General features: G+C 47.4%; 1 protein-coding gene across 2 annotated transcripts in view; it reads right to left on the bottom strand.

Annotated features, from left to right (window-relative positions):
- The window catches only part of Abcc1 (ATP binding cassette subfamily C member 1), a 107,367-nt gene that overhangs the window by 20,635 nt on the left and 62,284 nt on the right, over positions 1–24,448 (bottom strand). For both annotated transcript variants that reach the window (XM_052194312.1, XM_052194314.1), the window contains exons 12-19: positions 24,204–24,407; positions 18,509–18,655; positions 17,454–17,541; positions 15,050–15,125; positions 12,838–12,964; positions 10,736–10,912; positions 8,561–8,728; positions 6,692–6,875 (exon numbers count right to left, since the gene is read on the bottom strand). In XM_052194312.1, coding sequence (XP_052050272.1) covers positions 6,692–6,875; positions 8,561–8,728; positions 10,736–10,912; positions 12,838–12,964; positions 15,050–15,125; positions 17,454–17,541; positions 18,509–18,655; positions 24,204–24,407 — 1,171 coding nt within the window. The remainder of the gene's footprint in view (positions 1–6,691; positions 6,876–8,560; positions 8,729–10,735; positions 10,913–12,837; positions 12,965–15,049; positions 15,126–17,453; positions 17,542–18,508; positions 18,656–24,203; positions 24,408–24,448) is intronic.

The following is a 24,448-nucleotide window of genomic DNA, read 5'->3' as shown; positions in this document are numbered from 1 at the left end:
CAAGGACTACTCCATTCCTCTGTCCTAGAAGGCTCTGCCTAGAGGCCTCAGTTCCACTCCCTCTCTAGGTCTCTGACTGACTGGATAGCTAAACAAGTCTTTGTTTAAAATAGGTTGAGTAGGTTTTGTTGCCTAAGAGCCCTTAGTCTGAACCTCAACCCCACACTGCTGCATACAAGAGAGAGTGGGGAACCCAGTACAGCTATCAGATTTTGCTGCAGCACATTCCTTGTCTTAGTTAGGGATTGACTGCTGTGAACAGACACCATGACCAAGGCAATTCTTATAAGGACAACATTTAATTGGGGCTGGCTTACAGGTTTAGAGGTTCAGTCTATTATTGCCGTGGTGGCCCAGTGATGTCTGTAAAAAATAATATTTTACAGACAGAGGCGGAAAAGAAATGCCTCCTGGGAATAACGAGACTCTCTGGAAGCTGTGGAAGCTGATAATCTCACCTGGCAATTTACTGTACTTTCTTACTTTCTGGCTATTTAAGATGGGCCCTTAGTTCTCAAGCAGCAGTTTGCCTTCTTTTCTCTCTTCACCAGGATTCCTAAGGCCTGGCTGATAATCCAGTCTTTGAAGTCAACTCACTGACCCACCAAACCCCCTTTTCAGATTTGCAATGCCTTGCTTCATAGTTGTTTACATAATTACTACCTTCCAACCACATGCAGGTTTTTATGTCTGCGCGTATGTATATGAGGATGGCTCTTGGGCACTCTGGTACTGAAAGCATTAATTTAGTCAGGAAGTTTTTTGTTTTACAAGGTAAAAGGCTAAATGTTAGATAAGGATTTCTCACAAGAACTTGTTAAGACCCAGGTGGTATAAGAAACTTCAAACTCTTTGAAGGTTTGCTGTAAACTATGAGTGACTCTGTATTCTAATCAGGAAGTTTGATGGCATCTGTAAATTGATCCTCTGTATCTGTTACTTGAGAAACTTTGTTCCTGATTGATGTTGCATTTCCTTGTACCAAATGGCTATGATAATTGTGCCTGCCTCACTGGCTACATCTTCTGAAATGGTAATACCAACTCTTCCTGTATAAAAATCCTTGCCTTAGAGCTCCAAAATACATTCAGTTCAAACCACCTCTGTGTGTGTGTGTGGTTTGTTCTGTCTGTCATCTCAGCCGGACCTGTGCCTTCCTGGACCAGAGGACCCTGGTCATCCCACAACAGACCCACGGTCTGTAACATATTATCATCAAAGTGGGAACATGGCCATATCCAGACAGGCATAGTACAAAAGGAACTGAGAATTCTACATCTTCATATGAAGGTTGCTAGCCGAATGCTGGCTTCCAGGCAGCTAGGGGGAGGGTCTCATTGCCTACACTCACAGTGACACACCTACTCCAACCCAACCACACCTTCTGATAGTGCCACTCCCTGGACTGAGCATACACAAACCATCACACACCTCACTCCCAAAGTCACCTGCATCAACCATCATGCCCAGGGATGTATTAAACAGCTTTTGAACCCTGTCTTTTCCCTACCTTTCTGCTGTGTGCCCAGTATTTCCCACCATGACCTCTGAGAAGTCTACTGGCCAGGATCGCTTGACCTGGGAGATAAGCAAGCTTGGATCTGGAAATATATCCCACAGTCACCCACAAAGCCTCAAAATGAAATCAGTTCATCCAAGATTACCACGAAGCATCTAGTAACAGTGACTGTCTCAGGAAGCCTACAGCCCAGCACCCCAGCACCAGAGCCCAGATGCCAAACACCTTCCTCAGCTACCCGTCCACTAAGTCATGAGAGTTGCGGAAATGTTAAGAAGCATAGGCAATGCCTTCTCTGTGCTTCTACTTAGCTTACCTGGGGACTGAAGGGGTAAACCGGGCTTTAGTCTCCCCTCCCACCTGGGCTGGGTGGGGCCCTGACTTGAATTTTTCTCCAAAAGCCCAAATTATGCTTAATCATCAAGAAAGCAGGAATGCCAAACATGGTACACAGATCTACAGTTCCAACTACTTTTGAGACTAAGTCAAGAAGATGACCAGGTCAAGGCAAGCCTAGACAACATCCCAACACAAAAAGGAAAAGGAGAGCTGGGGTACGGCTCAGTAACAGGCTTGGCGCAGCCTGCACCAGGGTCTGGGTCTCCAGCACAGGCAATAAAAGAAGAAAAAGGAGAGTAGGTAGAGCTCACAGAGCAAAGCCCTGACTTCCATCCCTGCACTGTTGGGGGATGGGCCTGGAAAGAGCTGCAGTCAGGGGAAGAAGGACAGACTACAGGCTCAGGAAGGAGTGGCAGTAGGAGGTGGGTGAATCCTTCACCCACAGACCCTTCCACTGGACCAGCTGCATGAGGATCAACACAGAAGTGAGACAAGGCCACTCAGCTCAGATGTGTCCTAGACACCTCCTCAGGGTAGAGTGGGGCCTTTTCTCTGGGTGCTGCTCCCTGTCACTCAGTCTCCCTCACTGATACAGGTAGCACCATGACATTCTTTGTAATTTAGTCTCCTGCCAGAGTCTAGAACACACACTAGGTTTTATCTGCCACTGGGGCACCATTCAATATAGCTGACACTTCGTACACCTTTGACAAGAGATGTATGTGACTGACAAGTGATAACCACTGAGGAAGTGGTACTGACCCTCCGATGCCTCTAGGGGCCACAGAAGCCACATCTTGCCCTCAGAGTCTATATACAACGTTTGCTGCAAAACCTGAGGGAAATGGGCAAACAAGCTTGGCTCTTCTAGTCAGACGTTTTTATAGCTCTATTCGCACAAGGATCTCTGACAGATACACAAGTGGCAATAGGGAGTCTAACTCAGAGCTGATTGGAGCAAACACACACCTCCAGCATCATTCCCAACATCCCCAGGTGTGAGGAAGACAGACAGCTGCTGAGGGAACTGTACCCTGCAGGAGGATCTCCCTGCATCTGCTGCTTAGGGTGATGGCCAGGAAGTGCAGAGCTTCTGGGTTTCCCAGGGCAAGAAACAGGAGTCTAGGCTATCTTCAAAGCAGTGATCCTCCTGCCTGGACTGGGTAAGACAAGTCCACATCACAGCTGGCAGAAGGCTGGTGGCTGAACTGGGAAAATGAGCCCAGCACTGGATGAGGAATGAGGCGTTTTCACTGCCAAATAACATGCATAGAAAATAAGAAACTGAGGTCAAGGAGAAGGGTTAGTGAATAAAAGAGCTTGCTGCCAAACCTGAAGGCCTGAGTTCCAATCCCTACAAGCTGTCCTCTTAGTGTAATACATACACAGTGCGTGCAATGCACACTGAATAAACATAGAACTGTTTTTTTTTAATATAAAAAAGGTAACTAAAAAATACACAGTATTGGGGCAAGAAGAGAGACAGACAGACAGACTTCCTTCACAAACAAGAATTCAGGAATACCCTTACACATTGAGTTAGAAATGGTGAATTGAAATATAGTAACAGAGAAGATCGCTACAATCCATCACTTGAGCTAAGAGGTAAGGACAATTCTGCCTGAGAACAAACAGACTTAGGGCAGACCTTTGCAACCACAAGGGCATGAACATGTGGAAAAACCCATTCCAATCAGATAGGAAGGCTAACAAGGATGCAGGCCGTCACACAAGCAAAAAATTAGACACAGCTGCTCCTCCTCAATTCACAGACTCACTATGTCTCCAGCAACCTCAAACTCAAGAGTCCTCCATCAGCCTCCCAGCTGCCAGGGTTACAGTACTGTAGCTTCTCTTTCAGAACACAAGAGAGCAAAACAATAATTAGCAACAGCCAACAAGCAGAAGCAATCCCTGTCCCCACCCCCGGGGACGAGCAGGCTCTAAGTCTATAATACAGTGCAGTACAGTAGGAAATTATGAAGCAAGTATGGCTGCAATGCAGACAAGTCTTGAGAATGTGAGGCTTGACTCAACCAGAAAACACCATACTGCAGGCATGGAAAGTTCAGAGCAGACCAGATAAGAGTACGGGAGTGTCTACCAACGGATGGGGACTCTTGGTTTTCCTTTAAAGTAAACAAAATGTTCTAAAGTTAATCATTGTGGCTGCAAGACAGTATGTTAACAAACACCAGTTGGCACAACCAATGGACAAAGGTTGATATTTGAATTACAGCTCAATAAAGCTTTTGTCTCAAACTCCCAGTGATCTACCTGCCTTAGCCTCCCAAGTGCTGTGATTAGAGGTGTCTGTAATCCTGGCACCTTAATATGACATCTATTAAAATCCACTATGATATGCTGGGCATAGTGAAACAACATGTCTTTAATCCCATCACGTTGAAGGTTGGCCTTTTTTTTTTTTTTTAAATTTAAGGCCCACCTTATATACAAAGAAAGTTTCAAGCCATCCAAGACTACTCAACTTCCAGCAGCCCTGTCCCCTACTGGGGGGAAAAAAAACTTCTAGGAGTCACTGTTAACACCTTAATGCTGACATGGAAATGAGTCCCATTTCCCCAACAAGAGACCAAATGTAAGACCTGCACTTTATGTCAGCCACTTTATGTCCTTAGACAGATGTTTCTTCTCTGACATTCAAGGTTTCAAGAGTTTCCCCACTTGGCCGAGAAAGGTGGCTTGGCGGGTAAGAGTACTTGCTGATCTTGCAGAAGACCAGAGTTTAATTCTCAGTACCTACAATGTCTATTACTCCAGTTCTAAAGGATCTGACCTCTGGTCTCCACAGGCACCTGCACACGGTGGAGGTGTACTCATATTCACACACATATGCATACACTTAAAACAAAAATTAAATAGTAAGAGTTCCCTACTAAATTTAGATTGAAATTCAAACCAACTCCTTCAAGGCCCTTCTGGGTGAGCACCTCACTATCCCTACCCTGATAGCTACCCACTATAGCCTCCTTTTAAAACAAGCTGGTCCTGAGGCCTTTCATAAGCCTGCATAATCTCTGGGTTGCCTCCTCCCCACCCACACCTAGCATCTCCTCAGGCTCCCAGTGCCTATGCTGAATCCATTGTCTGATGAAGCTGTCTTCTACTTCTACATTTTAAGGTCTACTAGGAGGGGGATTTCATGTTATTTTGTCACCAAACCTAAACTGTGTGTGTCCCCTTATAAACACCATATAAAGATCTCACCCCCAGAGATTGTTACAATGTCTGAGACAGGATCTTCAATATTCAGAAAGATTACTAATTCCAAGATATGTTACACTGCAGTCAGGCAGTTCAACTTCCACTTCCCTGCATTCTTCACAAAAAGGGGCTGTGAGCCAGGCATGGAGGTGCATGCCTGTAATGCCAGCATTTGGCAGGAGAATCAGGTGGATGGAGAAGGGAGAGACACAGACACACAGAGAGGCCTAAGCACAGCAGACCATACACTACAGCCAACTCCCAGTCTCAAAGCTCTGACATAGAAATTGCTTTCAGTAGAGGGTATACAATATCTGCTAAGAAAACGTAAGTACTTCATATACAGTAGGTGTTCCATAAATGCTCAAATGGCCAGGTAAGAAAAGCAAATAGCTTTTCTCTTAGTAACACCAAGTTCACAGGCCAGTCCTTAAGGCTGCAGGCTACCACTTGCAGGGTCTCTACTCATTGACGTTGATGAGAGTTTTACTTCAGGGAAACTGTACAATGAGAATGGCCCTGTAGTTCCACCTGAGGGCTATCTACCTGAGATCTGTCTGGGGACATGTGGGATAACAGGCAGGTCCCAGAGAGGCTATAGCTAGGTAGGAAGCTGTCAAACAAGTTTCAGACATTTTACAATAGCTGTAACTAAAGGAGGATGCCCAGATCAAAGGGGCATCCCTGTGGGCTGCAAAGCAGCCACTGGTTGGCATCAGCTCTGTGCATTTCAACTGAAGCCACGTCTTCCAGGACATAGGTAAGCAGAGAGTCCTCTGATCTGAGGAGAGCCTGTGTGACTAATAAGAGGCTACCTGAGAGAGCTGTAAGATGGCCCCCGACTCACCCCCACTGACAGAGGGACCTGGGCTGCTGGAGCTTGGCGTTTGCTTCCTAAGTCCCCAGCGACAAGGTCTGCAGGGACACATTCAACTAGCACCTAAAATTCAGGCCAACAGCAGAAGCCTAGGACAGTAGGTGAGGGCCACAATGGTCTGGTCTGAAGTGGTCTGTGTCAGAAGAACAGTACAGCTAAGGCTATCAAGTACTCAGGACGTCCAGACTCCCAAGACTACACTAATTGCCAGCACATGCCAGGCAGTCCCTGCTGTCCACATTGTTCTTTGCGGGTAGGGATGAGGGTGGAGACAGACACAAGTCAGTCTCAAGGAAGGGCTTCAGGCCACAAAGCTCTGAGGAGCATGCTCACGCTCTGCATCAGGCCTCCTACAGGCCTCGTGCATCCTAAGCTACACCATGGTTGTCACTAGTACTCAGCCCCCTTAGGAACAGAGAAAATATGTTTTTATCCACATTTTAGCCATAGGAGAACCAAAAGCCCACAGGAGAAAGTACTTTACAAGAAGAATGGAGACTCATCTAAGGTCACAAAACCAAAACCTGGCCCTGTGTACATGGGTGCCAAGTGCTGAGAACCCTCTCTACCTGATCTGCAAGGTTAAGCTGACCTACCTATTGGTCTCCAAAAGCCTGATGTGCTTGTCCCCCAACACCCTCAAGAACTGCACCCCTGGAGCACAAGTGAGACCCTCCCATAAGCAGCTATGATGGTCAGGGCCAGCTCTACAAGTTCACTGCCATCCTTACTGTCGTCCTCCGAGGCCAGGTCCTGCTCAGCGTTGGCATAGGTGCGCAGGAACTCGGCGAAGGCCCCATCCCGGTCTAGCAGCTCCTGATAAGAACCCATCTCTGAAATCTTGCCGCCACTCATGACAATGATGACATCCACTTGGGGCAGGTAGCTGATACCATGGGTGACCAGGATCCGTGTCTATGGGTAAAACATAGACCTGGGCCCATCAGCACCACGGAGGAGACATCATGGCCCGATGAGATGAGGAGTATCTCAGGGCATGGCTCAGGTCCAAAGGCTGTGGGTACACACACACCCATTCACATCCCACCCCCCATCTCCCCTCCCTCCCTCCCTCCCTCCCTCCCTCTCTCTCTCTCTCTTGTTCTCTCTCTTGCTCTCTCTCTCTCTCGCTCTCTCTCTCTCTCTCTCTCTCTCTCTCTCTCTCTCTCTCTCTCTCTCTCTCTCTCTCTCTGCAGGACCCACCCTGTATCAGGCAGGAGCAACGGGGACAAAGAGAGTAGAGCCCTGCCTGGTCTCCAGGGATAGAGACAGAATGAACCAGTATTGGGGTAAAAAGAAGACAGTGTAGGGAGAATGGTAGTGCGGAGTTAGGAAGACTATTTGGGAAGGGAACTCTAAGAGGAAGACAAACTACCAAGACTGTGAATGAGGGGATAGCAAGGCTACCACACTACCTGCATTAGACAGCCCATTCTGTTTGCAGTACTGGGGCCTAAATTCAAAGCCTCTGCACACTAGGCAGGCACCCTATCACAAGGCTACAACCCCAGCCCTGTCTTTTAAGGTAAGTTCATGCTGTATAGGCCAGGGTAGCCTAACTCTTTCATCAGCCTCCTCAGTGCTGGGCTAATGGGCACACATCAGCATGTCTAACACTGACGTTTATGTTTTAGACAGGAACTTTCCCTATCCTTCCAGCTCAAACCTAGCACAGAATCAGTCTATGCTGCACAGCTCTGCTTGTCCGCCATGCTGCGCAAAGCCACATGCATCAGACTACCAACAGATGGCAACCCATCTCTTCTTCAAGAGCTAGGTGGCATGGTCATGGCTTAAAAGATGATACACACAGCATACCATCTCTAAGGGAAGGATAGGAAATACTTTCTTTGGGTTTGTTGTTTTCTTTTTTAAACCATAACATTCCTTTTTACACGCACATTGCTACTTTATACTTAGGAGATAAGAGCCAGTGTGTTCCTCCATCACTCTAAAAAAACAAAACAAACCCCAGGATCACAGCCTGTTTCCTCCCTGGCTAAAGCAGGCTGAGCCATCTTCCTACCCCAGGCTCTACCTCAGCCCTGCCCTGCCCTGCCCTGCCCTGCCCTGCCTGGGCCCATCATGGAGAAGGAACAACAGCCTTACTGGAGGTCTGGGTAGCCTCATGAGGAAGAAATGTCCTTTAACCAGTGAGGCAATCAATTCACATGGGGCCACCAACTCACCTTATAAAGACCTGGTAAGATACCTGTCTTTGGGGAGGTGGCAGCTGGCTCGGTTCATAAAATGCTTGTCTCACAAGGATTTGACTTTGATCCCCAGGACCCATGTGAAAAAGTCAGAAATGGTGACACACCCCTATAATCCTGCCCCCAGGGAGGCAGAGGCAAAGAGACAGGAGGGTCAGCATAGTTTTAATCAATCTAGGTTCGGGAAGAGATCTTGTCTCAAAGAACAAGGTGATTGTACCTGAAGTGAGGACACCCATGATTGAATTCTACCTTACACCTGTAAACACACACACACACATACATACACATACACACACACACACAGGAAACATGAAAGCCCAAGAATCAAAGACTTGTCCAGGGCCACACTGCCAATCAGCTGAAGTCCTGGCCCTGGAAGAATACCTTGTTCTTCAGTAGGCCCATGGGACCAACCACCTTCTCAAAGATGTGCTTCCCAACATGAGCATCCACAGCCGAGAGGGGGTCGTCAAAGAGGTAGATGTCAGAGTTACAGTACACAGCCCGGGCCAGGCTCACACGCTGCTTCTGGCCCCCTGACAGGTTCACACCCTAGGAAGACAGGGTGGAGAGTGAGTTTCTTGGGATCCTCAGGACCCCAGAACCATATAAAACAAGAATGGGGACAAAAGAGCTACTGATTGGGGCACCTGATCCCCAGCAGGTGCTCAGAGCAGGGAGGCAGACAGTCGGGCCTGCTGGCATGCCTATCGGCCCAGCTGCTCAGGGGCTGGGAGGCAGGAAGGTAGCAGCTCAAAGTCATGCTGGCAACATCTCAATTGAAAAGTAAAAGAAGAGCTGCAGGTGCAGCTTAGTTACAGAACATGTGCCCTGCCTGTCCCGGGGTCTCTAGTGCCACAAGAAAGAGGAGGAAGTGGCAGTTTAATGACATCTCAAAACTCATCAGTCTATAGAAAAGTCTACAGAAGACAGAGATACAAAATACAAGGACAGTATTATTTGTATACTATGATGCTGTAGCTGACATAGTTACTGTTGCTGTTAGTGTTCTGTGTTGAGCATTACTCTGAGCAACCATTCCTATTAAAGTCACATAGTGAAGCTGACAGCACCTAGGGCACTCTACTCACAGAGGAAGGCTCACCACTGAGTAACAGCAACCCACTCCCAACAATGAGTAACCAACACCGTGGCCATGTACAGCTCAAGTGTCCAATGACACCTATTGAGTAAACTGTACCAACCTGTGCCAAGACTGATCCTAGTAGCCAGCTCTCATATTCATGTGTGTGTGTGTGTGTGTGTGTGTGTGTGTGTGTGTGTGTGTGTGTATGTGTGTGTGTGTGTGTGTGTGTGTGTGTGTGTGTGTGTGTGTGTGTATTGGCAGTGCTCAGGATAGGGCTCAGGGCCTTTGCCCATACTAAACAAGTATTCTATCACTAAGCCACACTGCTATCAATTTTTAGTATTTTATTTTGAGATGGGATCTTGCTAAGTGGCCTAAGCTTACAAGGTTGCCTCAAACTCATGACTCTCCTTGCCTCAGCTTCCTGCATTCTGGGATGATAGGCCCAGCTTAAAAAAAAAAAAAAAACAAAGGTCCCTTTGGTCCCTGCTTATTGACCTGAAGTAGACAAAAATCAGTCAATCCTTGACTCCCTTCAAACTCTGGCACTGAGACTTGAAGGGGACAGTCAGGTGTCTCCTAGTACTAGATCCCAGCGTTAATCAGATGGGATAAAGCTGATAAGCAGGCTGCCGACCAACCCCCAGCCTATTCCGAAGACCCTGGCAGTCCTGCCTTGGAGCCCACTCAGACCCTTCAGCTTGCTTGGTACCGCCAACCTATATAAACAAGGGTCCTAGCCAACCCAAAGGAGCTCCAGGTCCATGCCAAGGAAAAGACACCATGCATTAAATAAGCACGTTGGTGAGAAGATCCTTGGCTGGAGATGAGGAACAGACAAACTCAGCTCCTCCAGGAGGTCCCTGTCGCTATGGGTGGCTGTACTTCCAGCACATACATGACACAACCACTTGCACTGGAGCAAACGGGTTGGGAGGCACATAGAAGACCCTCTTCCAATGTGGCAGCAGAACAGGTGACACAAGGGACTTTAAAGAGTCTCTTTCCCATGTGACTTGACATCAGGTAAGTCCTCTAGCCCTTAGCTTCCCTTTCCTCAGCGATGCATTAGGAATCAGAGTAAACCCCTCTCATGAGCTGCTAAGCAGACGACTTAGGTTAAAAATGTTACTATGGCAGCAGAGTGAAGAAGTCGGTGCCAGCTAGTCTAGAGCTGTCTCCATCATCACTCATAGACACATCCCCGAGGCACACTGTGTGACTGGCAAGGGAAATCACTTCTATTGTCTTGTCCTGTGAGTAGCAGAGTGTGTGGCAAAGCAGAGCATACCTTTGGTTTTTATTCTCTTAGAGTCTACATCACCATGTGAGAGGTGGTCAGACACCTCAACTGAGACCACAGCACCAAGAGCCATATGTACAGACCCTCGACAAACTTACATACCTTGATAAAAGGAGCACCGCCACAGGCCAGAGCCTGATGCTGCAAGCTGTACCCAAGCCATACTCACCTTCTCACCAATCTCTGTGCGGTCCCCGCTGGGCAGGATTTCCAAATCCGGAAGAAGGGCACAGGCTTCCATCACTGTCTTATAGTAATTTTCCTGCAGGGGGTGCCCAAACAATATGTTCTCCCGGAGAGAGTCATTCTGGATCCAGGCCTGCTGAGGCACGTAGGCCACGGAGCCCTGTGTGCCAGGCAGTGGAAAGGAAAGACAGATTGACTTGATAAAAAGAAAACAGCAGACAGCTGCCTGCGAAAAGAACCAACTGCCCAAAACACACACAGCCAGGACAAGAACAGAAAAGAGCAGTGATCCACCAGAACAACACAGACAAGGAACAAATGAATCCAACTCCTTCAAGAGACAGAAAGGCCAACATGACTGGACAAGGGTGACTTATGGGAGAGGAGGGCAGGCAGGAAAGCAGGTGTCAGAGACTAGTTCACACATGGCTAGTGTCATGCCCACCTATCAAAAAAAGGTGATAGAAAGCCACAAAGGATTCTAAACTAAGGGAATATAAATCAATGACCTAAATCTGCATCTAAAATCTCAGAAAAAAAGACCCAATTGCTATTTAAAAATTCCAGTTCCTGAGCCTCAAGTGTCAGGAAACCTGAATTGTAAGGCTCACAAGATACTCAGCCACAGGCCATGTCTACCAAGACACTGGGGGAAACCAACATTTTCAATATACTTTCTGAAATCACCAGCTATAAATAGTTCTTAGACACACAACACCAGTCCCTGGAGTGGTAGGAAGCCAGGAACTGTGAAACAGACTGCAGCATGGATCTAATAGCAAGCAATTTCCCTTTGTCAACTTTGGGCATGTTGTCCACCCACTACTTGGAAGAAACAAAGGGACACATTATGAAGCAACAGGTATTTGCCTGGACCCAGATGCTGTCCACTCACTTTAAAAGGGCACTGAACCAGGGAAGGAAGGATCTGGATTGAAATCAAACAATGGCATAAGGCCACAACCCCCAATTTGAGTTCCCAGGGGAAGGGGATGCAGATGCCAGGCAGGTCCAGGCACACACACCTGGCACAAGCTAGCTGAAGTAAACTAGTTGGAGTTTTGTTTTGTTTTTTTTTTCCTCTTCAGCCGCTCCAGCTCCTGGTAACACTTTGGATCTTATTTACATAGCAGGCAAAGGCCTTCAAGGGAATTAAATCCTTGTAGAAAAGCCCCCAAGGGGCTCATTCACAGCAGCCTTCAACTCACACAAAGTTTAGCTCAGCTCAGAGCATGCTGGACCTTGAAGTGCTAAATTCACAATTTAAGTAACACTAAGGATTTAAAATGTGTTTCTTACACCAGATTCTGAGATTATTCCAGCCACATCAATCAGTACTGAAGTTATGACCTATTTACAAGACTCAAAAGAAAGAAGCCAGAAGTTTCTATCCATAGAGACTAGAGGATAAAGTCAGAGAGGGGGTTGGAGGATCCTTCCTTGAGGGGATGCTGAGATATCCTCCGAAGTCCTCACCCCTCCTTTCCTCTGTCCCGACATTTTCAGGCAAATATATCATTGTATTTTGGTCATATTCACCATTGTGCTCCTCCCTTTCTTGGTTTCTTCCACCCTCAAATAGCCCTTTCTGCTTTCATCTCTCTCTCTCTCTCTCTCTCTCTCTCTCTCTCTCTCTCTCTCTCTCTCTCTCTCTCTCTCTCTCCCTCTCTCTCCCTCCCTCCCTCCCTCTCCCTCCCCCCTCCCTCCCTCCCCCTTTTTCTCTCTCTCACACACACACTAACACACACTCACACACACTCACACACACACACACACACACAATATGAAGCCAGGAAAATGGTTGGGGCTGGAGATCATGTGAAGTGAAATAAGTCAAAATCAGAAGGAAGGCAGGAGCCACGAATGACCACTCCTTGGCAGTCCATCTAAGTGCTCACAGGCTGCTTACTGAGCAGCTATCACACAACCCACTAGCCAAGGGCAAAGAAAGAAGTGGCTGTCACTGAAACCTTGCCTTCCTAGATGAGCAGAGACGGCTGCTTCTTTCAACAGTTTGTAAGAGACACTGGGCTGAGCGAGCCTTCCTCCCAGACCATCTCTCCTACCTTGAGATCATCATCCTACCTTGAGAGTCACATGTCCCTCCACCTTGTCCATCTCAGCCAGCAGGGCTGACAGCAGAGATGACTTCCCGCAGCCTACCTGGCCCACCACGGCCACAAGGGCTCCTTCAGGAATGGAGAAGGTGATGCTGCAGGACACAATGAGAAGCTGGAAATGGCACAATGTCCTATACCCTCCCTGCTGAGGGGGGCTCATGGCCACTGGCAGTGATCGGGGCCTGAAGACCTCCAAGGCTGTGGGGCAAGGTGGGCTATGGCCTCAGGGACCCACTGTAAATGCATCCCAAAGCCCAGCCAGCACAGAGCCCAAGGGCTACGGGTCACCCAAGAGAACTGATAGAGGTTCCACCTCTCTGGCTCCACAACACTTTGTCCCCATGACAAGCCACCTCCAGGTGAACTCAAGTTCTCAAGCACCTGGAACTGGCTAAGAAAGTCCAGAGGATAGAAGACCAGGGTAACAAGCCAGGTTTGGAAAAAAGATTCAAGAGACTGAGGGGCTATACAAAGAGACCAGAGCTGAGTTCCAAAATGACCTTACCAACTGTAGTCTTTATGTTTGTGTGTGCATGTGTGTATACTTGTGGTGGCCAGAGGTCAACACTATTCCTCAAGCTCTGTCTGCCTTGTACTGTTTTAAGACAAGGTCTATCACTAGCCTGGAGCTTTTCAAATATAGCAGGATGGCTAAGGCAGTAGTTCCAGGAATCTCAAGCACACACTGCGACATCCAGGTCCTCATCCTGCACAGCAAGCACTTTACTGACTCAGCCATCTCCCCAGAACCTTCCACCCTGACCCCCCGTAAGGTCTCACAGCCCAGGCTGGCTGCCCACTCACTATGTAACCAGGGCTGATCCACGACTCTGGCTCCTCCTGCCTCTGCCTTCCAAGTGCTGAGATTACAGGTGAGCCCCACCATGCTCAGCTTTGAAATGGCCTGCTAACAAACAGAAGTGGTGGTACACACCTTAAATCCCACCACTCAGGAGACAGGAGACAGAGGCTGGTGGATCTGTGTAAGTTCGAGGCCAGCATGGTCTGCATGAGTTACAAGCTAGTCAAGACGACATAGTAAGGCTCTGTCTCAAGAAGAAGAAGAAAAAAAGTGAAGAAACAGAGCTGTAGGATCTACAGCCACAGTAGGTTGTTACCATGCGTCACACTGCTGCTTTTCAGCTGATAGTTCAGCACAATGGTCTCCATGCCCAGACACAGGCATCCCAGGCCCCGAATCAGGGTCCCTTCCCTGAGTACTGGTTTCAATGCTGGCTAACTACACGAATCAACTGTTTGATTCTTCTGTACGCATGTATGAGTGCAAGGTAGAGGGAAAACTCAGGTGTCATTTCTCAGGTACCATCCACCTTGTTTTTTTTTAAAGACAGGGTTTGTCACTGGCCTAGAACTCACCAAACTGGCTATTGAGCCTCAGGAATCTTCCTATTTCTGCTTCCCCAGTGCTGGGATTACATGGTGTCACCATACCTGGCTTTTGTCATAGGTTCTAAGGACCACATTCAGATCTTTACTTACTGAGTCCCTTCGATAATTCCTGAAACACGCATTACTGCTGAGTCTTTTGTGCTGCATTTGTGAGGAGCAATGTCATGGGACCACCCTGTGCACAGCACCCAGGGAAGCAGTTCCTCCCTTCTTCTAGGGGAGACCAGAATATTCTTATAGGCTAAGGTGAGTCAAAGGTTAAACAGAAAAGACTGGAGATTCAAAGTGGCAGGTGAAGGGACCAGGAATCCTGCATTCCAGAAAGATGGAGGCAATGGGGTGTTGGCACAGGAAAGAGAAAGGCATTATACATAAAGGAAGAGGATTTGTTAGCCCTAAGAAAGACCTTTACACTCTGAGTAGTTAGTAGAAGGGACAGACTCCTTTCTCTGAACAGTCTATACAGCAAGCGCACTGCCATGTCTGCAGGTTCCTAAAACCCTGGATCATGCTTTACCTGAAAATAGACCTTCTCACTGCTCCAAACCCCAAATTCCCCTTTGGCCCAGGAGCATGACTTCCTGTCACAATCAGAAGGGACATCTCTATACCAAGCACCTTCTGAGCTGCTCCTCACAACAACCTAAGCAATTGTGACTGAACCTTATTCCAGATGGGTAAACTGAGGCTCAGAAAGGCACAAGTTAGGGTCACAGAGGTGAAGAGTATTTAGAGCCAGTGTCAGTGTGCCCACTTCCCAGGCTTACCCATTCAGTGTGGGAGGTTCACCCCTGGCCCAAGTGAAGGTCGCATTCTTCACAGTGATGCTATTCATTCCTTCACCTGGAAAACATTAGGGACAACATGTCAGGAGTCAACAGGTGCATGCTCAGATGCCCTCCTCTTGTCCTCTGCTGAAGCTGAAGAACCTCACTGGTTACTCAGTGCTTGGGGACACCCTCCCATTTCTCAAGCTGGAAAGGCTCAGTATGAGCCAAGGTCAAGGAGAAAAAGTCACAGCCTCATGTAAACCTCTCTCCACGAGGGTAAATAGCATCACCCCCTCCTCACACTCCATAGGCTGTCCTCTAGTTTAAAGCTAGGGTCTTATCCCCCAACACTTGGACCCTAAGACATCTTCCCTTTCTGTTCCCCTCTCTTAGCCATTCTACCCTGCCTACCTCCTAGCAGATCAACATTTCTATAGCTTCAGTGACAACCAACTGAAAACAGCATTTACTGGAAGGTTGCTGGGTAAGAGGACATGCTGCAGAAAGTGGGGGAGGGGAGCTTGGCCAATGCCCACAGTATAAGGTCCAGATTCCTGCGGATCTGACCCTGCTTCATTTCTCTCCCCTTGTATTACTTTCGGTTCTGTCTCTAATTTTTAAGTCCCTTAATTAGCTATCAGAAACTTCCAGAGAGTGACAGGCCATAACAGAGAGGTTAGTAGCTAAATGAAACTAACCACAGCTCCCCCAAGAGGAAAAGGCTTGCTTCTCACTGTGGTAAGGTTCAAACCAAGGTACGTGCTAAGCAGAGCCTATATCCTCACAAACAGGAAGCTGGGCTCATCACTGCAAAGAACTGGCCAAAGCTGCGGCAGTCAAAGCACAGCAGCAAGCTGAGCTTCAGCAGGGCATGACAGGCAGGACTGCAAGGTGATTAGACACTCTAGAACAGCAGTGCTGACCCCGGCTCGGTAGCACCTGCAGGGAACTGAGTACAGTCTGGCTTTACGAGAGCTCTGCGTGGCTCCCTTGGCTCTGGAGTCTGGTTTGCTGGTCCCATAGCCAGAGAGCCCCAGGAACACAGAAAACCATAGAAGACACTTCCAGCATTTGCTTGGGCTGTAAATTCTCAAAAAGGAACAACTGTCCTCCTAGGGGACACTCAGAAGTTCCTAAAGATCATTTTGTTATCACCCTGGGATGAGTACTATGAAACATAGCAGGGAGATGCCAGGGGTACTACTCACCACCACAGTCATAAGGCTGACCTCAACAACAACTGTAAACCCCAAAGGGCACCCAGTGTGATGACCTGCTAAGGGCAGCGGAGAGCAGCTACTAACCTCACAGAACAGCAGACCTGTGACTTGCACATCACCATTTATCTCCTACAATAGCCCACAAGACTTCTGGCACTACATACATCGACACCTCGCACCAGTAGCCATGTACTATCACCAATTCTGTTTTCTGGGCTCTGGGCCAGAGGGTGTAGGTTTGACCCCAGTACTACCACTTCCCAGCTGGGCAGTCTCTCTAGATCTCTTTCCTCCTATGAGCCAGGGCTAAGCTAAGGGCACCACACTGGATCACTACAGCAGGAAGCGCATGCGCACAGAGGCCTGAGAACAAAGCCTGGCAGGAGAGCAGGTGAAGAACTCTCAGCCAAGGACTTCCTTTCTGGGGGCCTCAGGCAAGTTTGCTGACCCTGGTTCCTTCTCCAAGGGCCATGAAACAGTGGGTGTATTTTAGAAAAGGCTTACCTCTCCTGGAGCCACTAACAGTGACTGCAAACGGCCTAGAGACTCCCAAACAAGACCCCAGCTCAAGGGCTGGTCAGAAGGATCAACTAGTCTAAGAAATAAACCCAGTGATAAAAATCCATAGGATGACTGGCTAGGCCTAGAGGCACAGCTCTGAACTCGGAGTTATCTAGGAGGCTCAAGATCCCAAGTCTGACCAGCCTGAGCAACATAGACCATGTCTCAAAAAGTAAAATGTTGAGCTGAGGCTGTTAGCTCAGTAGTAGAGCACTTACCTAGCGTATGTGAAGTCCTGTGTTCAACCTCCAACAGTCAATCAATCAACCAATCAATCAGTCAATCAGTCAATCAATCAATCAATCAATCAATCAATCAATTAAAAGCATTCAATGAAAGGCACTCCCATTACCCAGATGAGAAAACTGAAGCTCTGAGTGCTCAGAATTAGGTGGAAACAGAAACTGGGAGATCCCTCACCCAGGACAGTGCCAAGGCCTGGGCTGAAAAGCCCAAAGCTTCCCTCACACGCAGGAGCAAGCGGGGACAACATACATAGGGAAGCCCCTTTCTGCCCCCTCTATAGAGGTAGGACCCTGGGTCTTGTAGGCAAGCTGGGCCGATTCAATCCCTGGGGAGGCCAGGAAAGGAGCCAAAGTGGGTAGAGGACAGGCACCCACCATCCTTGATTGACCACCGCTCAATGCTGTCTGTCTCCAGCTCCTCATGAGACAAAAAGATCCTGAGACGCTTGAGAGATACGCTGGCCTGAGGAAGAAGCACAGGATGTGTCACCTTGATAGCATGTGGGCCACCTATCACCCTGAGCCTGGTTCAGCCTTAGAATAAAACCTACGCCCACAGAAATCACTACACGAAGGGCAGGGGCTTCCTCATGCAATGGGAGTTGGAAGACTGAGTTTGACCTCAACAAATTATTGGATTCTGGAACCTAATTACAGAAAGACAACACATGCAACAGAGCATATGGACAAAGGGTCTGGGTTTGCTAAAAAATCCTTCAGTGCCGTAAGAATGAAAGCAGGAAGTAGGGATGGAAACAGGAAGAGGGAGAGAGGTCCTCATAGTTTTCAACAAGCCATCAAGACCCATCAGCAAGATATGAAATTGAAAAAATGGGCCAAGACCTGTGTTTTTCAAAACACCAGCTTAGAGGCCAGAGAAACATAGAATATTCCAGAAAGATTATTTGAGACTGAAAGGGAAGTATTGCTGTGAAGTCTGTACCTCCTATCTGGGATGGAGTTTTAAGCCAACCTAGACTACAAAGCCAGGCATTCTGTGCCAAGGAGGAAAATGTGTTTCTTTCTCAGAGTAGAATCAAGTGACCCCTTACTGCTGAGAGAGGAACCGTGCTCGGATAGTAAGTGGATCCATGCACAGGGCTCTACTGAGTCCTCTTATGATAGAGCAGCATGGACAATTCGGAAAAGCATGGTCAAGGCTGCACAAATAAACCAGTGGGGCAGCTTGGGTCCAAATGGCACTGAAGAATCTGTGGATTCCATGGGTTAGAGTACACATGCCCCCTCCTGTTTCCTTGCCACCCACATGCCTATACAATGTTAATGACCATGAGAAAATGTCACAGCTCCCACATCCACTCCTGGTTCCCACTGTCCCGTACACATCTGTGCAGGACGCTGATGCTGACCATGGTAGGATTCCGAGAGCCCCTATGTCACCCTCCTGGCTCCCTCTGTCTGATACACACCTGTACAATGCTGCTGATAACCATGGGCAGGATGTTGAGTGGGAAGCGTAAGATATTAAACAGGGCTAGGGACACGAAGGCTTTCTTTGCATCTAGGATGTTTCTCTCATCCACAGTCACAAAGACAGCAAAGGTTGACAGGGCCACCTGCAAACAGAGCCAAGTGTTGAATGGTGGAGGAGTCATAGCTGCAGCAGTCCTGGAAGGGGTGAGGATCCAGTAAGGACAGACCCTTCCACGGGCTTTAAAACGGCAAAAGCCCAAGGGAGATGGGAGAGGGGCGAATACGAAAGCAGCGCTCCTGCGTCATAAAGGACGGACCAGTAAGATGGATGACCAGCTTTTCAAACACCTGGCCACTGTATAAGAACTCTTGGTGTACAGGTGACGCTGGGGTCCATTGCCAAGCATACAAGAATTGTTCAATTGGTAGTGGGCGCTCCTAGCATGCACGAAGCTCTGAGTTCACCTCCAGTAGTGAATGAGCCAGGTACGGTGGTGCATGTCTGTAGTCCCAACACTGGAGAGGAGGACCCAGGAGGATCAGAAATGCCAAGTCATCCCTGGCTACAGAGGGAATTCAAGGCCAGTCTGGGCTATGAAAGACCAAGTCTCAAAAACAAAACAAAAGCCAGAAAGTCCCCATAGTGAGGGTGGCACAAGACAAGTTGGTACCTGGTGAATCTGGGTCTGCATATCCCTCCTCTATTTCTGAGATGGGAGCCTCCCTGGTGCAATCTAGTGGGGGATGGGGAAGGGTCCTCTGGGACACAAGTGAAATAAGAAATCCAGAAAAGCATATGTACAGAACAGATGACCAGCCCTGATCCTGGAGCCATCAAAGGCTCTCCCCTGAACAAACCCAGAGCAGGAGAAGTCATGCTTCTCATGCACATCCATGCCATTTCCAGCACCGCTAGAAGGCAGTGGGCTATGAAGCCAGAACCTATTCACTCAGAACACGTCGATTCTGTGGCTGGGTATGGGCTCTGCTCCCCATATGGAGCTGGCACACCTATGAAAGTACAACCAAGCCAAGTGCTGGGTACAGATCCTACTGCATTACCCAAGACTCTGGGTTTATTCCACTTTACATGCTTGGCCAGGTCCCTTGAACTATGCTGCCAAGGATTACATCCTTCTGCAACCCTGGGTCTGATGTAACCAGCAAGGAGACCTGCTTTCTGCTCTACCTGTCACTAACCAGCCAGCAGACCCAAGGAAACTTTGAGAAAAAATTATGCAAAATCTGTGCCCAAGAAGGGAGGCAGTACTCCAAAGGCCACCAACACCTATGGTGTGAGCAGTCCCACATGGTGCTCTTCCAAGAAGCCTGGAATGTAAGCCTCATCGATTGTTCTTTTTTTTTTTTTTTTTTTTTAACTTTTTTGAGACATGCACCTACTCTGTAGCCCTGGCTGTCCTGGAACTCACTGTATAGACTTAGGCTAGCCTCTGGCACTGAGTGCTAAGGTGTGTGCCAGTATAGGTATACTGATTAAAATTTATTTCTTTGTGGTTTTTTTTGGTTGTTGTTTTGTTTTGTTTTGTTTTTTCAAGACAGGGTTTCTCTGCATAGCCCTGGCTGTCATGGAACTCACTCTGTAGACCAGGCTGGCCTCGAACTCAGAAATCCGCCTGCCTCTGCCTCCCAAGTGCTGGGATTAAAAGTGTGAGCCACCACCGCCCGGCAAAATTTATTTCATAACTCACACATTAAAATACAGATTAATGATGTGCTGTGTGATGCATTGACACGTGAACTCAGGCCCCACACTATCCCTCCACCATTTCTCTCAATATTGCAGTAAAAACACATTCTTTTGTTCTAGCTTTTCCAAATGGACCAGAAGGGTCTGGTTTATCTGGTGGTACTAAAGCTCCCATCTGACAGTAATTTCACACCAACCCATCAACCTCTTCCCATCTCTTTTCCACATGCAAAGTGTTTGCTCAAAAGCCTCTAAAACAGCCAGGCAGTGGTGGCAAACACCTTTAATCCTAGCACTTGGGAGGCAGAGGCAGGCAGATTTCTGAGTTTGAGGCCAGCCTGGTCTACAGAGTGAGTTCTAGGACAGCCAGGGCTACACGGAGAAACCCTGTCTCGAAAAACCAAAAAAAAAAAACCAAAAAACAAAAAACAAAAAACAAAAACAAAAAAATCCTCTAAAAATATTCCACACAATGGAATATTAATTACTTCACCATTAAAATGTCATTTTTACAGATAATAATATGATATAATAAGATATAATAATATAAGATAATTCTGTGCCTCCTATGACAAACATTTACATTTGATTTATAAGACAGGTTTATTCCTGTTGGATGTCAGAACATAACTATAGAACCCAATCTGGTTAGTGGACCATGAGTCTGGATATGGCTTTCTGCCTTTGTTTCCCAGATATAAACTATGGTATATGCCAAGCAATTGTGTTTCCATTGTTCTGTCCTGAGAAAGTTTGGGAAAGGGCTGCTCTGTCTGTTCATATTTAGCATATGTTCTATGTAATATAACATATAAGCATAGTAATATGTGCTTACTGCCTTATTTACATGCTTTTCTGATCATGTGTTTCTGAACTCAAGCCACCGTCTTTGGTTCACTGCTCTGTGTGTTACACTCCTGTATAAAAGCACACTGAAACGGAAGGAAGGTTGTCTACATTAGAGTCCATCCCACTCTATCAGGTCCTCAGATCCCAGATGGCGTCAGATTTCTGTCAGGATGATAGAACTGAAGCAATACAACTTCAGTCACTCATTCGCCCACCTATATGCAGGTACCATATAGACATCATTATGCTAAGTCCTCTGATGTGGGGACCAACACAGCATGCCAAACTCTCATCAGTAGAGTGTAGCATAGTAGTCATTACCCCAGGGGCTGGAAATTACTTTACAGAGGAGTCCAGGCCAAATAAGAGGCAAGCAGCTTACAGATCACCAAAGAATATCCAAACCACTGGCTTAGAAAATGGCATCAAGTGACAGACACTAGGCTCTAACCCAGGATAAGAGGCAAGGCTCTCTGTATGCCACGTCTGTCTTCTCTCCCTGTAGGTGAGTATCACCCATCCTGGAACCTGCCAGTGGATGGTTCCACAGGAAAGGCAGCACAGACCACATATTGTCTCCTAATGTAGGCAGAGACTAGGCACCTTAGGACCCAACCCCACCCATAACTGGCTCCAACTGTTTATTGCCAAAAGGCTCAGCAGACTGTCCCGGGAGCCCAGCACTTTCAGCCTTTCCTGCTACTGTGGTTTCAGGGTGAAAGCCCTCCACAGGCTGATGTGTTGGGATCCCTGTTTTCCAACTGGTGCCATGTGGACATGGAACCTTTGGGACCCCAGGCTTAGCTAGCAGATACTGGCTTCCAGGATAAGCCTTCCAGGTTATAGCCTGGCCTTGCTTCCTTATCCACCAAGATGGAAGAAAGCCATGCTGAAAGCTCTCGATGTACTACACATGCAACACCATCCTAAGAACCACAGTAGCCTGATATCTGTGATCAAAGTCATGCCCTCTTCCATTAAGCTGCCTCTGTCTGAGATTTTTGTCACAGCAATTAAAAAAGTATACCCAACTCAGTCAAAAACCGAGGGGCAAGTTTGGATGGAGGTCCAGAATTCTTTTCTCCAATATTTTCTGGCTTTGGAATGGAAACAAGGAAAAAATATCTTTGAAGGCCAGCATGTTCAATAACAGCCTAGAATGTTTTATTAAAAAGTGTTTCAGGCACATCTTCAGTGGCCTAAAACCATGTGTCCAGTGGTACTGCCAGATATATTCTAAAATTACAGTTTTGTTTATTGCCTATGTCTGAAATGTCAGCTCTGGGAGGGAGTTTATGAACAGCCTGTCCCTGTTCCTCAGAGGATTCAAGGCTATCACTTAGTACCCTGCTTTCCATGGTAATGATCAGATCACATAGGAAGTTCTAAAGTGTGGAACATTGCTCAGATAAACCTTGTCACCTACCCACATCCACCACACCCCTAATTCTCAAAAATGAATACTTCTGCAGTGCCTCCAATTACTATGTCAAAGTAAAGAGAATGAAATGCAACGTGCTTCTGTGTCCACAAGAGAGGTATGGGCCCTGGGAAGAGCCAGCAGAGACACAGACCCTGGAAAGAGTCAGCTGACAGGGTGTGGAGGACAGTGACTTGCTCATGTCAGAAGGCACTTTTTTTCAGAGTTTTAATCAAACTCAGGGTCTTGAGCATTGAATAATTCAATTCTACTAGAATACATAAAACTATTTGCAAGATCTGTCTTATTTTTATTTATCTGTATGTATCTCTGTGTATGTGGCACACATGTGAGTGTGGAACATACACAGAGATACATACAGAACTCCTGGAACTGGAGCTCCAGGTGGCTAACAGCAGCCCACTTTTGGTACTGGAAACTGAATTCAGTCCTCTGGAAGAACTGTTTATTGAGTGTTCGTAAGTGATGGGTCATCTCTCCAGCCCTCCCGAAGGCATCTTAAATATGTATACCTTAGACACTATTTTCCGAAGATAAACAAAACAATGTCACTGAAGCAAAGAACTTGTCACAGCAGAGATGTCGGGGACAGCATGCATCCACACTTCAGGACTTCCTATGTGATCTGGTTGTTACAGTGAACAGTAGGGTATTAAGTGATAGCCTTGGACCCTCTGGGGAACAGGGACAGGCTGTCCACAGACTCCCTCCCAGAGATGACATTTCAAACACGGGCAATAAACAAAACTAATTTTAGAACATGTTTGGTAGTGCTAGTGGACACGTGGTCTTAGGCTACTGACAATCAGTTAGTACGAAGCAGTCACTGGTTCCCTGGAGTCTTATCAGCTATGGTGCTAAATAAGCAGTTTAGTTCAGATAACACTATGTGTGTTTAGACATGTTTATATGCATGTGTATGTGAGTACATGTAGAGGCCAGAGGACAATCTCAGTTGCCATTTTTTAGGGACTGTCCACCTTGGTTTCTTGAAACAGGCTCTGTCACTGGCCAGGAATTCAGCACGTCTAGACTGGCTGGCCAGAGAGCCCATGAATCTGCCTGTCTCTGCCTCACCACCACTCCTAGCTCTATTGAGATCAAACAAAGGTCTTCATTCTTATAAGGAAAGTCCTTCACTACAGAGCCATCACCCCAGCCCTAGAGTGCTTTCTTGTAAGACTTTCTCAATAAAGAAAGCTGATAGCACAGATTTGCATTCTGTAACAGATGGCTGGCTAAACCAGCCATGTGCAGCTGCCAAGGGTGCAATCAAAGTGGGCTGAGGGCATAAGCCTTGGACAGGGGTGATGGAGAAGGCCTTGCTCAAATGGTGATCTTTTATCTGATTAGCTTCATGGTGACAGGGACGAAATCCAGGACATCATACCTTAGCAAATGCTGTGCTCCTGAGCTAAAAACCCCAGCCCCGAACTAGCAGCCTTTGGAAAAGGGTTAGGTGCTGGCTCAATGGCAAAGGCACTTGTTGCCAAGACTGACAAGCTGAGTTCAAGCCCTGGGGCCCACAGGTGGAAGGAGAGGTTCTGGTTGTCCTCTCTCTCTCTGTGTGCCAGAGCACTCACATCCCCTACATACATGCACAGAAATACAGAAGCTTGATTTTAAAAGTTTACAAATATTTAGTTTAAAAACACAAGAAGACATAAGAACCATTCGTTATTGCTGCACTCACCAGGAACGGTGTGCAAACCCACGTGAATGTGCCCACAGCCGCCAGGTAGGCAGATTTCTTCAGCACCTTCAGCTCCTCCTGCCTGATGTTCATAACTTTGTCCTGGAAAGCCAGCTCCCAGGCATACAACTTGAGTACTTTGATCCCATTGAGGATCTCGTTCATCAGCTTGATTCGGTTGTCTTTGCTCTTCATGTGTGCCACCTACAGAGGGAGGGGAAAGCAGCATTCTGAACCCTAGGGCC

This window comes from Apodemus sylvaticus, chromosome 10 (assembly GCF_947179515.1).
Source record: "Apodemus sylvaticus chromosome 10, mApoSyl1.1, whole genome shotgun sequence".
Taxonomy (NCBI): domain Eukaryota; kingdom Metazoa; phylum Chordata; class Mammalia; order Rodentia; family Muridae; genus Apodemus; species Apodemus sylvaticus.
This window is presented reverse-complemented; position numbering and strand designations above follow the sequence as displayed.